The sequence below is a fragment of the Chrysochloris asiatica genome, unplaced genomic scaffold, assembly GCF_000296735.1.
Source record: "Chrysochloris asiatica unplaced genomic scaffold, ChrAsi1.0 scaffold00204, whole genome shotgun sequence".
Classification (NCBI taxonomy): domain Eukaryota; kingdom Metazoa; phylum Chordata; class Mammalia; order Afrosoricida; family Chrysochloridae; genus Chrysochloris; species Chrysochloris asiatica.
In genome coordinates this window covers 2,488,061-2,504,309 of record NW_006408722.1, presented here as the reverse complement: position 1 = coordinate 2,504,309, position 16,249 = coordinate 2,488,061, and the positions used below count along the sequence as shown (strand labels likewise).

The following is a 16,249-nucleotide window of genomic DNA, read 5'->3' as shown; positions in this document are numbered from 1 at the left end:
ACAGGCTTGCAGGGTATACCCTTTGGTTGGTTGATGATTCATGGAGGGGAATATAACCATGGCAATGATACGATGTACAATAGAATGAATGTAAAACTAATGTTCTCCCATGTAAACTATCATATAATTCACAATAAAACACTTAAACAAAAAGTGTAAACTGTGGGGTACAGTTAATGATTGACCCATATGGGTTAATCCATTGTACCACATAAATGCAAGATGTCAGTCATAGGAGAAACCGTGTGCAGAAGGGTACTCCCTGTATTATTCATTCAATTTTTTTCTGTAAACCCCAAACTGCTCCAAAGTAGAAAGTCTATTAAGAAGTAAATAAAACAAAAGCAAGAGCAATAAATAAATAAATAAAAGATACAAATGTAAGAAACAACAAAGGTAAATATACATAACCCTGCAGCAACAGTTAAAACAAACAACATTAATGAGTAGATACATACGTAAACATGCAGGCTGAACAGATATGGGAAGGTGAATGGGAGTACACCCATGAGTATATATAGATTTGGCAAAGGATATTTTCACATATGTATTTGTATGTGCAGGAAATATATCCAAGGATATTAGAGCATATACAGGGGCTAACTTAATGAAAATGTCTTAACTATAATCAACCATCTTGAGGAGAAGAGTCATTGGGCCTGGGGCTCAGGACCACAGTTGTGGGTGACCCCAGGATCAATATGTATAACATAGTTCACAAAAACAATGTTCTACATACTATTCTGGTGAGTAACAACTAGGGTCTTAAAAGCTTTAAAAGAAAAAAAGATGATAATTGTATTAAATCAAAGCTAATTTGATATTTAAGTGCTCAGTTTAGATTATTAAAACTTAAACAGGTAATAGGAATCAACAAGATCTATTCATAACTAGCAAATGAATATAATGATCAGACACATAACCAATGCAATGTTTTTTTTTTTTAGCAGCAGTGCCCCACAAAGTGACTTCTCAATTTAATTAGAAAGACTTTCAGGTGAATGATTTCATCTCAGACTGATTTAACTATGTGACTTGCCTTTAGACTAAGTCCAGTCATTATGCTCTAGCACCTCCCCAAAGTAGAAAACAAAAAGGAAGAATTACTTACTTTCACAAGCTCCTGTTGTGGCCAAATTTGAATGGGTTCTACCTGTTGAGGCGTTTGTGTTTGAATACCATATGTGTTGAGAAAAACTTGAAGGCTAGAGGGAAAAAAAGAAAGAGGCATTTGTAGACAAAGCATTTATAATTTAGGAAGTGATGACAGGTGAGGATAAAAGGAATACTCTATGCATAACTTGGAGCACACTATTAGTTTCTTACTGCCAGCAATGTGCCATCTCCATTAGAATCGATACGCCTTCTTGATTCTCCACAAAACATGTTACACAAGTGCTTTGGCATGAGGGGAATGCTAGGAAAACGAAGTACTGATGTTGGGAATTTCAGTAACCTCTTTGCACTAATTTCTGAATACCCTAGGTAACGCTGGCATTGCTGTAGTCTTTTAAGTTGTTGTTGTTGTTATGTGCCATCGAGTCGGTTCCGACCCATAGCGACCCTGTATAGGGTTTCCGAGGGTGTAAATCTTTACGGGAGTAGAAAGCCTCATCTTTCTCCCGCGGAGCAGCTGGTAGTTTCGAACCACTGACCTTAAGGTTCGCAGCCCGATTCGTAACCACTACGCTACCAGAGTGAGTCATGTAAAAATGAAACAAAATGATTTTTACTGAAAGATGTTGGCTGCCATTTAAAATCACACTAACAACATCCCTAGAACTCCATCAAGGGTCTATGAAGTTAAACCCTATTGCCCTGGTAGCACTGTGGGTTAAGCATTGGGCCAATAATTACAAAGTCAGCAGTTCAAATCCACCAGTTTTCCTGTAGTTATTGCCTTGGAAATCCTATATAGGGTCACTATAAGTTAGAATCAACTTTATAGAAGTGGATTTGGTTTTGAATTGGCTCTGGTGGAGCAATGGTTAAAGTGCTTGTCTACTAACCAAGAGGTCAGTAGCTGAACCCACCAGCTCTTGGTGGAAGAAAGATATGGCAATCTGTTTCTGTAAAGATTTACAGCCTTGGAAACCCTATGGGGCAGTTCTGCTCTGTCCCGTACTATTGTTATGAGTTGGAATCAGCTTGACAGCCATGAGATTGGTTTTGGTTTTACCATACACAAGACTAAAGTAGGCTTTTCTTATCTCCTCCCCACTAAAGTACATACTACCCATCTGGATTCCATACCGTTGACTTTCTGCTACAACTGCTACATGAACTACCAAATCATTTTCCAGTGGGCCCTGTAAAAAAAGAATAAGGAAGGGGGAAAAACATTTAATAAGATCTGGTCGTCATCAGTTGCAATGATAATTAAGGACAATATTAACCATCTCTAAGCAGTTCATTAAAATGATGGAAACCAGCTGACTCGAAGCAACCACCTTTCTTTCCTTGCTCTTCACTGCCTACTAATCAATTTGATGGTGTAGACAGAGTAATGGAACACCAAGGAATGGAAAACCATAAATCTCACTGCTACCAGAGGGGCTAGCTTGTCAAGGCTAGTGTGAATGATGCATCAGAGCAGTCTGGGGATTGAAAGTCATTTTCCATCATTTAACTCCGAAAGGAAGAGGTGGAACTAAAAAATCAAAACCCAATTTATGTATTCTCAGTTAAAAAAAAAAAAGATTGTGAGTTGAAATTGCTCATTTGACATCTTAAGTACATATAAGGGCCTTGTTAGCCCATTTTCCTTTGCCACCTTATACATCATAATAGCTTCATTCTAATATATAGTTCCTATGATGCAGAATTAACTACCCAGTTCACTATATAATTAACACTTGATCATTAAATACAAGCTGTTGGATTTCATGAGTTCCAATCAAAGTGTTGGATATTTGCCACTTCTTTTTTATGTGGAAAGATTCATCACAATATATATTATACATTGTTAAAATGAACCCAATTTTCAATCAGTTTATAAGTATTAAAGAATATTAAGACATAATAAATAAGCTACAGTACTAGAAGATTCTGGAAATACTAATAAAAATTATAGAAATGAATCTGATATTCCTAATACTATGCTATAAACTATTTGATTTACTTTGTCAGCTCCTCTCTATGGTATTCAATATGCCACTAGAATTTATGTATGATGGAAAGCAAAAAACACCAGCAGACATATATCAGCAATAAATATCATACAATCAAAGTGATGGTTCCCAGATTCATCATGAAAATGTCATTTCAGACAGACTTTTATGTGATTTAAATGACTATATAAGAAAAATATAATGAAACAACCCAGCAAAAATAAGTACACATTAAAAATGCTGTAAATTCTATTTTTTTTTTTTTGTTTGTTTGTTTGGTAAAGAGCTTACAATTCAATTTTTCTCAAAGGGATAAGAAAAATTATTCCGAATTTTATTTGTTTATAACAACAAATGAGTAAGACAAGTCTTATTTTTCCAAATGAAATGTAGTATTTTCTTACTCAAAAGAGTAATATACAATTTCAAGATAATGGTAGAATTCTTAAACAAAAAGTAAATGAAAATACCTTCTAGAATACAGATGATATTTTAAATAACAATAATTAAGGCAGCTCACAGATTTGAATTAATAAATTGGTTATCTTCTCTTGAATCAATACAGTTGCTTCTTAGGATAATGGTATTCTAGTCACAGGACACTCAGATCTAAAATGGCCTCTTATTGCTGTAGTTAAGGTAGGTTGACTTGGTTTCATTCATAGGGAACACTTATAGGATTTCTGAGGAGTGGCTAGTTAAGTTTGAACCGCTAATCTTGTGATTCAAACTGACCTTCTGATTCAGTCAGTGTATTATCCTGAAGTACCACACCAGGACTCCTCTAAACATGGCCTCTACACTTGTTGAATTAGTAAGCATCTGGTTTGTTGTTGTTGTTGTCAGGTGCCATCGAGTCGGAACCGACTCATAGCGACCCCATGCACAGCAGAACGAAACAATGTTCGATCCTGGGCCAACCTCACTACCGCTGCCACACTTGAGTCCATCAATGATGCCACCTGGCTGATCCATCTCGTTGGGGGTCTTCCTCTTTTTCTCTGACCCTCCACCCCACCCAGCATGACATCCTTCTCCAGCGATTTTTTCCTCCGGACAATATGTCCAAAGTAGGAGAGACGAAGCTTAGCCATCCTGGCCTCCAAGGAGCACTCTGGCTGCACTTCTTCCAAAACAGATTTATTGGTTCTTTTGGCAGTCCATGGCACTTTCAGTATTCTCCTCCAATGCCACAACTCAAAGGCATCAATTCTTCTACGATCCTCCTTATTCACTGTCCAGCTTTCACATCCATATGAGGCTATTGAAAACACAATGGCCTGGATCAGGCGCACCCTAGTCCTCAAGCTGACATCTCTGCTCTTCAACACTTTAAAAAGTTCCTGTGCAGCAGATTTGCCCAGTGCAATACGTCGTCTGCTCTCTTGACTGCTACTTCCGCGAGTGTTGATAGTTGATCCAAGAAGAATGAAGTCCTTGACAACTTCAATCTTTTCTCCATTGATAATGTTGTTTATTGGTCCAGTGGTGAGGATTTTTGTTTTCTTGACATTGAGATGTAATCCATACCGAAGGTTGTGCTCTTTAATCTTCATAAGTAAATGTTTCAAGTCCTCTTCACTTTCAGCGATCAAGGTTGTATCATCTGCATATAGTAGGCTGTTAATGAGTCTTCCTCCAATCCTGATGCCATGTTTTTCTTCATAGAACCCAGCTTCTCGTATTATTTGCTCAGCATACAGGTTGAATAAGTATGGTGAAAGAATACAACCCTGTCTCACACCTTTCCCAATTTTAAAACATTCAGTGTTCCCATGTTCTGTTCGAACAACTGCTTCTTGGTCTAGGTACAGATTTCTTAGAAGTACAATTAAGTGTTCTGGAATACTCATACTTCTCAATGTTGTCCATAGCTTGTCATGATCCACACAATCAAAAGCCTTTGCGTAGTCAATAAAGCACAGGTAAACATCCTTCTGATATTCTCTGCTTTCAGCCAAGATCCATCGGACATCAGCAATGATATCTCTCATTCCACGGCCTCTTCTGAATCCAGCTTGAACCTCTGGAAGTTCTCTGTCAATGTATGATTCCAGCCGTTTCTGTATTACCTTTAGCAAAACTTTGCTCGCTTGAGATATCAAAGAGATTGTCCGATGATTTCCGCATTCCGTTGGGTCACCTCTCTTAGGAATGCGCACAAACATTGATCTCTTCCAATCAGTTGGCCAGACAGCTGTCTTCCAAATTTCTTGGCAAAGATGAGTGAGTGCCTCCTGTGCTGCCTCACTTTCCTGAAAGATTTCAATTTTTATTCCATCAATTCCTGGTGCCTTGTTCTTTGCCACTTCTTTCAATGCACTTTGGACTTCCTCTCTGAGTATCATTGGCTCTTGTTTATATGGTATCTCTTGAAATGGTTGAACATTAACCATTTCCTTTTGGTACAATGACTCTGTGTACTCCTTCCATCTTTTCTTGATGCATTCTGCATCATTCAATAATTTGCCCAGTGAATCTTTCAGTAACGAAAGTCGAGGCTTGAATTTTTTCTTCCTTTCCCCCAGCTTGAGAAATACTGACCGTGTTCTTCCCTTTTGGTTTTCTGGTTAGGGGATTATTATATTGCTAAAGAATTCTTTCATTGTAAAAACAGCATTTTGGAAAGTTAAAAATCACAAACTGTATACCATAAGGAGTCTGGGCTTTTCACTCTGATCTAGGTGTGAGCCCTCACTCCATACACCTAGAGAATGAATTCAGCAAAGCAATCCCACCCCAACAACTCTCTTCTTTTCACCACCAACAGAACCATCTTTTCTCTTTTTATAAAAACCATTTTCTTAAAATATTGTTTATCTTTCTATTTTTAAAAGGCATTTTCTCTAAAAACCACAGACCTACAGAGCTCCTGAGCTCCCCTGTTGTTAAGTGCCGTCGAGTCAGTTCCGACCCATAGCGATCCTGTACAGGATTTCCGAGGGTGTAAATCTTTACGGGAGTAGAAAGCCTCATCTTTCTCCCGCGGAGCAGCTGGTAGTTTCGAACCGCTGACCTTAAGGTTCGCAGCCCGATTCGTAGCCACTACGCTACCAGAGCTCCTTTAGCAGTATAGATATACTTGGATAAAAATGGCTGTGAGGCATGCATTCAATGTTGCTAGGTACTGTGGCCTCCGTTTGGACTCATATTGAGAATCTAGTTTTTACTCATTTGATAGAGTCAACTGTCTCATAAGGTTTTCTTGGCCATTATATTTATGGAAGCAAATCACCAGGTCTTTCTCCCTCAGAGTCCCTGGTGGATTTCAACTGCCTGTCCATCTGTTAATAGCTGAAGCTTTAACCATTGTGTCACCATAATATTTACTGTGATGGTCACTTAGGTGTTTTCCAATTTTCCACTTCTGCAGAGAATATAATAACTGTTCCTTTTTCTGAACTGCTTTGCGGATTTTAGGTAAAGAATGAAGTGCTTAGGGTACAATATTTGACACAACAATACTCAACAAAAGGCAGTAACATTTACTTCAGTAGTACTTATTGTTATGTTCATACCTATTCTAGCACCGAGCCCTGGTGTGGGGCTGTAGGATAAACAATGGAACTCAATGGTGGTTTGGATTGCAGGATCAGTGATTCAAACTCACCAGCCACTCCTTGGAAACCCTATTCAGGGTCGCTATGAGTCGGAACCAACTTGACAGCACTTAACAATAACTACTACTCTGGAATAGCTGCTCTTCTTTTTCTTGTTAAGATTTGCTCTACCACTCATGTCACCCTAGACATCATAGGCTTCCGCTGTTCTAACATCCTAAAGTCAAACCTGTTACCATAAGTCATTTGAACTCATATCCATTCATTATCCAATTTTTATCAGCTAGCAGAAATTCAGAGGTCCTGGTGTGGTTCTGTAGGATAAGCACTTGATTGCTGCTGCAATCTCAGCGATTCATGCTGTCATGCTAGAGGAAGTGACAAAATGGGGTTTGCATACAGTTCTTTGAATTCTAAAATTTACCCTTTTCTCACTGTCTGAGAAGCAGGATAAATGAGTGGTTACAAGCACAGTCTCTGCAGTCATATAGTTGGATCTGAACGGTAGCTCTGCTATATCTATATGATAGGTCTGTGACCTTGTATAATCCCTGTTCTATTCAAACCCACCAGCTGCTCCTCAGAAACCCTATATAGGGTCACTATGAGTTCGGACCAACCCAACAGCATTTAACAACAATAACAAGTAAAAATCCAAGCAACATTTAAAATAAATTTTCATTTGACTTACCACCTTTAACTGCTAATCAATTTTCTCTCATTTCTCATAAAACTATAACCATTTTCTTACCTTGCTTGCCTTTCTAACACTGTACTCCCACCCTTGAAATTGCTTTGCCTTTAGAAATGGGCAGTCCTCACCTGTGAATCCTTGTTCTTCTATTCATTCTCCTCCTTTCTCTTTCTCTCTCACCAATTTCATTCACTCTGATAACGTAAATTATCATTAAGCTGTTAGTTTCATGTCTGTATCTCTAATCTTGACCTTTCTTTTGAGTTCTATGCCAACTTTTTAAACTGCTCTCTAGACATTTCATCCTGGCTATTTCCAAAGTTAATCGTTCCGACACTCAACTCCTACTAAAGGCCAAATATGCTCTTATTCATGATTCTTCATGTAGTAGATTATTTCAGCTCAGAACCTCATCTTTCTCTTTGAAGCCACTCTCTTTCTCTTCCATATCCACTTAGTTACAAAAATCCTGTTAATCCTTCCTTTACAAAATATCTTAAATCTTTTTTTATTTTCATTTTCATAATAATCTGCCCCACTGATAAATAACAGAAGGGATAAAAAACACTTTACATAACAGTTTACACTTAGCCAGGCACTATTCTAAGTACTTTAATAAACCGTAACCTCATTGGTGCTGTGGGTTAATGCACTGGACTGCAAAGTCGGTTTGATCTGAAAGGGTGGCAGTTCAAGCTCATCAGCCACTCCTTGGAAACCCTATACTGGGTCGCTATGGGGTGGAAGCAACTCGACAGCACTGAACAACAACAACAACTCCATTTAATAGATGAGAGAAACGAGGCACAGGAAGCTAAGTAAGTTATACAAGGCCACAGACCTATCATATAGATATAGCAGAGCTACAGTTCAGATCCAACTATATGACTGCAGAGACTGTGCTTGTAACCACTCATTTATCCTGCTTCTCAGACAGTGAGAAAAGGGTAAATTTTAGAATTCAAAGAACTGTATGCAAACCCCATTTTGTCACTTCCTCTAGCATGACAGCATGATTCTGGTCTTCCAATAGATACCTTACACTTACTGTGGCTAAAACTAAACTATTGATTTCCTTGCTTAAATCCACTCACCTCCAATGCATTCCTCAATTCTAGAGAAGGTCCCTACATTTTGTACTTTGTCTACACTTGTCTACACTTACACTGTAGTAAGTCATCCTTCATTCTACTTTATTCTTTACACCCCAGAACTAATAACAGTCAAAAAACAAATAATGCTTATTGAACACCAGGTAACCATACTAAATCAATGGCTTATCAAAACACTGAAAATACTACACAGATTACTTATTTTCTGGTGAGAAAACTGAAGCATCAAGTGGACTAAGAAATATGTCCAACATTATACAGTTAATAAGTGACAAGACAGGGTTTTCCCATGGCAATTTAATCAGTCTCAACCACTATACAATATGCCTCTTTAATATGATGCTATTCTACCAGTGGAGTCCTGGTGTGGTGCTATAGGATAAAACACTGGACCACAAAGTTGGTTTGCACCACAAGGTTAATGGTTCAAACTCACCAACTGCTCCTTGGAAACTCTATACAGGATTGCTGTGAGTCAGAACTGACTTGATGGCATTTAACAATTCCATCAGTAAGTCCTACTGGCTGTAACTCCAAAATATACCTTAAACACACTACTTCTCTCTTTTTTCTCATGTTTCACCCACACTGAACTTTTCTCTGTGCTGGAAGATGCCAACAGTGTTCCCATCGTAGGGCATCTGCATGAGGTGCACTTCTATTTGGGATGCTTTTTCCTTCAGATTGCTGCACGAATGTCTTCTCATAATGGAAGTTTTTCTTAATTACACCTCTTCCTCATGGAAGCCTGTCCTCACTGCTATGGGCAAACGTGCTCTCCCCAGCAGTTACAACCCTTCTTATTTCATTTACTTCAAAGTATTTGTTAGCTCCAGAAATCATATCACTCTTAAATTTATGTTCATTGTTATTCATAGTGGTCTGGGGACTACTATGTCCCTAGTGCTTAGAAGAATACATAGTATACTGTATGTAGTTGTTGTTGTTAAGTGCCATTGAGTCAGAGTCCAACCCATAGTGACCCTGTATAGGGTTTCCAAGGAGGAGTTGGTGAACTTATACCACCAACCTTGAGGTTCAATCCGACTTTGCAGCCCAGCGCATTAACCCACAGTGCCACACCAAGACTCCTGTATTTAATGAATGACCAAATAAATTTCCAAAATGGGAATAATAATAATAATAATATGGTCTGTCTACTACACAGGGGGAAGATATATAAACTATTTATAAACTTTCATCTGCAAGACAAATTATATTTATACTATTATTTGCTATGTTACCTTCTATGTCATTTAATTTTGCTAAGTCTCGGCTTCCTCATCTGTAAATTAGTAATCATAAAAGAATCTACTTGATAGGGTTAGGAGGATTATGAATAATTGCATTAAAGCATTTTAACACAATGTCGAGTACATAGTTAAGTGTTCAAATCCTTCAGCTCTTTCATCAGCTCCAGTAACACCACACGCTTGAGTCACTGAAATAGGTTTTCTGCTTCACATCTGCCTCTGCTCATCTTCCATGCTCAGGCTGTTTTTCTTACATCAGTGATTACAGGTAGTTGGTTAAAATATTTGTTGGATGAATGAATAAGAAGGAGATGTGGGAAATCAGGTATGTAGTATTTAGGGCATCAGTTCTCTACTTCAGAACCAGTTTTTCAAAATAAGCCCAAACTTCCTGAGCACCTCTACAATTTAGCTGCTAATGCCTTGTTTGCCTTCTATCTGTTCCATTATAATACTTCTCTAGAAAAACTAGTTTACACATTTCCAGCTCCAGTGTCTGTCTACTGGCCCTATGTTTGGTCCTTCTTTCTGCTTCTTTCAGTTTAGTCAGATCCAGATTCACTCTTTTAACCCAGTCTCACCAGAAACACGCTCGACCTTAGAGTGCACAAATACCTCCTCTCCTTACCAGTCATAGCTGTTGTAGTTGTTATATAGCTGTTGTTGTTAAGTGCCTTTGAGTCAGTTCCCACTCATATCAACCCTGTATAGGATTTCCGAGGAGGGATTTATGATTTTGAATCACCAACTTTGCGGTCCAGTGCTTTATCCCACAGTATAATACCAGACAGAGTAGGTTCTTTCTATATGAATAGCACTAGTCATGGTGTCTTTCTGGAAGAGTTACTTAGCTTTTCACATATAATTACAGAGTAAGCACCCTTGAAAGACCACTCATATTTATTTTTCTCACTTACTACTACACTACACTGGGAGCTCTGGTAGCGTAGTGGTTACGAATCGGGCTGCGAACCTTAAGGTCAGCGGTTCAAAACTACCAGCCTCTCCGTGGGAGAAAGATGAGGCTTTCTACTCCCGTAAAGATTTACACCCTCGGAAACCCCGTACACGGTCGCTATGGGTCGGAACTGACTCGACGGCACTTAACAACAACAACTACAATGCACAGTATTTTATACCAAAAGAAAGGCAACTGGTACTCATTTGATAGTCTAGATGAGAAACTTTCATAACATAACTTATTCATAAGCTATGTACTATATGTATTAATATTGTATCTCAGCTTTAAAACTACAGTAATTAAAGACACTGCATATACAACCGTCTAGATTCTAAATTACTCAAATCAGGTTAAAGCACTAAAGCTAGGATATTTACAGGTAGGAGTTGTAAATAAAATGGTGTAATACAACTTTCAAAGGGCACACAGAGAAACTTTATAGTGAATTTCCATAATTTTTTTTAATGTTTTATTGTGAATTATGTGATAGTTTACATGGGAGAACATTAGCTTTAGCTTTACATTCATCCTATCATTTCATTGCCATGGTTACAATCCCCCCCCATGCATCATTAATCAACCAAAGGATATACCCTGCAAGTCTGCCTGCCCCCCCACCTCCCATCCCCAGTCATCAGCACACAGTCCCTCTCCCTCTCTAGGTCTAAAGTCCCCAACTGCTCCATCTCTCCACATCATTGTTTCTGCCTCCATGTCTGGCAACACTGCCTCTCTGGGTAGGGTCCTGCACTCCACTCCACTCCCTTGATGGTCCCAGGGACCTCTAGCTCCTGGATGGCAAAGTCAATCACTCCCCTCCTTTTGCTACAGAACGTCTACCTTTACATTTCCAACCCTCACAGTCAATCCTGATAACAATGATTCACTATTCTATCAAAAGAAACCTATCCCCATCTCCTTTCAACAGCCCCGTCCAGACAGACTGACTACTACTCAGTGAAGATTCTACTTTCCTTCGCATCCTCTGGATCTAGGCTCCCTCTTGAAAGCTTGTAAGCCAGTCACTTCTTGCCTTTGTAGCCCCCCATTTTGGGTAGCCAATGTCCAAGTTGCTCATCCCTGTCTACCCTGTGTTGAGGGGGTAGGAATCCATAATGTGTTTTTTCTTTCCCTTTAATAAATTTTAAAATAGATCATTTGTTCAAATCTGAGAAATTTTTTAAATTATGAAAAAGTTTTCAGTGAAATTTTTGCCCCCTGTGACCTCCTCTAAAAAAAAAGTCCACTCAGTTCTCCATTGTCTACCAACCAGATAACCATTGTGATTATTTATGTCTTTGGTTGAAAGCAGACAATACCAGAAAGATGTTTATCTGTGCTTTATCGACTATGCAATGGCTTTTGATTTGTGTGGATCATGACAAGCTATGGACAACATTGTGAAGAATGAGTATTCTGGAACACTTAACTGTGTTCATGAGGAACCTGCACATGGACCAAGAGGCAGTTGTTTGAACAGAACAACGGAATACTGAATGGTTTAAAATTAGGAAAAGTATGTGCCACGGTTGTATACTTACTCAGCCTGTATGCTGAGAAGCTGGGTTATATGAATAAAAATGTGGCATCAGGATTGGAGGAAGACTCACTAACAACCTGTGATAAGGAGATGATACAACCTTGCTTGCTGAAAGTGAAGAAGACTTAAAATACTTACTGATGAAGATCAAAGAGCACAGCCTATGGTATGGATTGCATCTCATTGTAAAGAAAACAAAAATCCTCACCACTGAAACAATAAACACCATCCATAAAAATAGAGAAAAGATTGAAGTTGTCAAAGACTTCATTTTGCTCAGATTAACCATCAACTCTCATGGAGGCAGCTCAAAAATCAAACGACATATTGCATTAGGCAAATATGTTGCACAAGGTCTCTTTATAAAGTATTCAAAAGCAAAGATGTCAGTTTGAGGACTAAGGTGTGCCTGACCTAAGCCATAGTATTTTCAATAACCTCAAATGCATGTGAAAACTGGACGGTGAATAAGGAAGACTGCAGAAAAATTGATGTATTTGAGTTATGGTGTTGGGAGAGGATATTAGAAGTGTCATGGACTGCCAAAAGAACAAACAATCAGTGTTGGAAGAAGTACAGCTCCCTGGAAGCCAGGATGGCCAGACTTCACCTCTCATAGTTCAGTCATATTATCAAGAGGGAGCAGGGATGGACTCAAATGTAGCAATGATTGTGAGGGTGGTGTGGGACCAAGCAGTGTTTTATTCTGTTGTGCACAGGGTCTTTAGGCGTCGGTACCGACAGGATGGCACCTAACAACAACATGCCTGTTTCCAGAGTTTTCTTATACATGTAAAAGTCAACACGAATATATATTCTTTCTTGCATTTTCACACAAAAGCTTGCATATTATACGTATTTTTCTACTTAATATATCATGGCACTCTCTTCATATATTATCAGTATGTAGATTCTTATTTTCTTTATAATCACCTAGTATTCCAGTTTGTAATGTGCCAAACTTCTTAATGTCACCTTTTTACATGTGTTACATTTAAGGCTAGTCAAACTTTTGCACTGAAATACCTAGACATGGTTATGGTTACACTGATCAAACATCAGGCTTTAATTCTGCTTGAAGGGAGTGGAATAAGTCCTTCATTTCAATCGGTCAGCAGCATTGCTGTCACTGAAGCATGCGGGTCATTAGAAGGATGTTGAAAGAACAGTAGTCATATTTGGGGAGGTTGGAAGCTTCTGAATCTTTTCTAGGATGTACAGAAAGATGCACAGATCCATTTACAACTTACCTTGAAAATAACATGACAGCTTGTTAGTAAGGTTGACCTTTTCTTTTATTGCTTAAATTTACCTTGTAGTACAGTCTAGAACATCAAGGAATTAATATTTGAAAGTCTCCTATGTTTCCTAATTTATTTAGGTACTATTTTGTGTACTGTATAATACTTTGAAAGATCAGAAAACTGAGATGGAAAAGGTGAAATAATTTGTAGAGATCACACATCAGGTCAGAGGAAGAATGTAAATCTGACAGCTGGTTGTCAATAGTTCATACAGCAGATACCACAGAATGTATTTCACCGATGCGCTGCCTGCTTTTGTGGTTCTAGGAACATTTGTGTTCAGGGGAACAGGTGGTACAAAAGGTGTTGTGTCCTACCAACAGTTTACTCTTCATTCACTTTAGATCAAGGTTTCAATGCTATGAAAACACAACTCCAAGTGTTGTCTACAAACAACTTTTCTTGTTTTTAAAAAGAATGTCTTTAAATTCACTGCCAATCAAATTAAAATACTTAATAATCTATATAGTATGTAAAAGTCACAATCCTTATTCTTGCCACACCTTATTGAGTTCTGGTCTAAGTAATTTTATTTTCAATATGTCCTATGCTCCATAAAATAACCAGCTGTTGTTGACTTCGAGCTTTCACTGGATGTGGGGGAATGAGGGAAGAGAACGGGACAGAAAAAAGGTGTCAGCAGGTAAACTTGTTAGACCTCATCTGAGGTTGGACTTGCCTCCAGCACAGTACATCTGAAATGTTCCATGCCTCTACATTTGGGGCCTTACAGAATACTCATTTATGCTCATTAGCCTTCATCAGTAGGTCTTGCCAACATCCAGCATTTTTTCATTACACTCATTTTTCAACAAAACCTCATTAGCTGAAGATACCAGGCAGATGCTTTATACATCTCAATTCCAACTGGAGGCACCACCCACAATCTACTCCTGCAGGAAACAGCAGTTTGGATAGAGGCATGTTAAGACTGAGATGCACTGGCATCTTGTTCTGACATTTCCAACCAAGCCAAAGCAGCAACATGGAGAAAATTAATAGGAAAGCAGGGCAGAGTTAAGTAGAAATATCTGAGGATGAATAATATCAAGCATGGTTAAAAAGCTAAACTTGGCTGGAAAGTAGAGCTGGTTAGGGAGAAAATGGGCTTTTAGGATCCTGGTATTTATATACGGAATCAGTGATTATCTAAGCTTCCTATTTAAGAGGGAAGTAAATAAATGTTAAAAAGTATTCCCAGACACCAGACAGTTCCAAAGACCCAAGTGGATAAGTCAAGTGATGCTTTTTGACAGCAGTTATGTCAATGACCCCAATTATCTTGGAGAACACAGAATGCTTTGTCACAATGAATTGATTTCTATATCGGTTTTCCCTTTCTCCTAAACACTTGCCTTTACTGGATATTTCTATATTTTTGTCTTAAAGAAATGACAATGCTAAAAGGCCTTGCTACTTTCTGGAAACAGTGCCAAAATGACTAAGAAGGCCCAGTTCGAGAAACCCTGATATTTAGTGTTCACATAGCTTTAATCATAATTAAAGGGATGAACAAATATTGAGGAGCTTATTGACACAGAACCAAAAAGATCAACATCAAGATAGATCAGTAAAATGAGGGTGAGACAGGGGACAGAGAGGCAGAAGGGAGGCTTACAGGTTCTGGAAATCTAGTCATTTCACTCTCAGGGTTTCTGTGTCATTTAAAAGGACCTCAATTGTGGGTGACAATCAAAGGAAGGCCTCTAATGGTAGACAAAAGGAAATCACCTACTTAGAAGCATGAAAAACAGTGAACAGTAAACCAACTTCTTTTTGGCCCTTCTCCTTTGGGTGCTTGTACTGACTGAGTCAGTTCCATGGCATCTGAGTTAAGAGTGTCAGCGATGGACAAGGCCATTTTTATCATATAGTAGTGGGGTAGGAGGGTGATGGAAAAGATGGGAGAGAATCTATGAGAGACTGGACAGAAGAATCCCTCTTTAACCAGAGCAGCATAACTTGTAACTATTTTATATGCTGAAATGCTAAGATTTTGTCTGAAAAATGGTTTTTCTTGACAAAAATCAGTCATCCAGTTCACGAATGAGAAGACTGAGGCCCACAGAGGGAAAAGTGCCAAGGTCCACAGCAACTTAGTAGCACACCCAGAAGCAGAATTTAGCTCAGTGAACTGACATATTGGCTATCAACTCTCCAGTTCACTAAAGAATTGCCTAGTGTACCACTCCACTTCTGGGTAGAAATGAACGGATAGGCCACATATAGCTACTACAGGGTGTAAATCACCAAAGAGGAATGGTCTTGAGAGGAGAAAGAGTATAAAAACCTGTTCTAATTTCTCTTTCAGCACTAGATCCTAATCTCAAAGGCAAAAGACTAGGTTGGCAAAAGAAAGCTGATGAAGTGCAGATGGGTCTCTTGTGATACAATAGTGAATAACTGTTATCAGGACTGATTGTGAGGGTTAGAAATTTAAATGCAGACGTTTTATAGCAAGGAAGGGAGTGATTAACTTTCCAGTCTAGGATCAGAGGTCCCTAGGACCATCAACGGAGAAGAGCTGAGAGTGGGACCCTACCCAGAGAAGCAGCGATGCCTGAGATGGAGGCAGAGACGACGACGACGTGGAGCGATGGGGCAGGTGAGGACTTTAGATCCAGAGAAGGAGAGCAACTGTGTGCTGAAGACTGGGGGGGGGTGTGGGGCAAGCTTGCAGGATATATATACCCTTTGGTTGGTTGATGATGCATG

At 38.8% G+C, this 16,249-nt stretch overlaps 1 protein-coding gene across 3 annotated transcripts in view; it reads right to left on the bottom strand.

The window, feature by feature from the left end:
• PHKB (phosphorylase kinase, beta) overlaps nucleotides 1-16,249 on the bottom strand; it is a 309,713-nt gene that overhangs the window by 99,755 nt on the left and 193,709 nt on the right. For all 3 annotated transcript variants that reach the window (XM_006872568.1, XM_006872567.1, XM_006872569.1), the window contains 2 exons: nucleotides 2,254-2,309; nucleotides 1,112-1,205 (listed from right to left, as the gene is read on the bottom strand). In XM_006872568.1, the coding sequence (XP_006872630.1) occupies nucleotides 1,112-1,205; nucleotides 2,254-2,309 (150 nt within the window). The remainder of the gene's footprint in view (nucleotides 1-1,111; nucleotides 1,206-2,253; nucleotides 2,310-16,249) is intronic.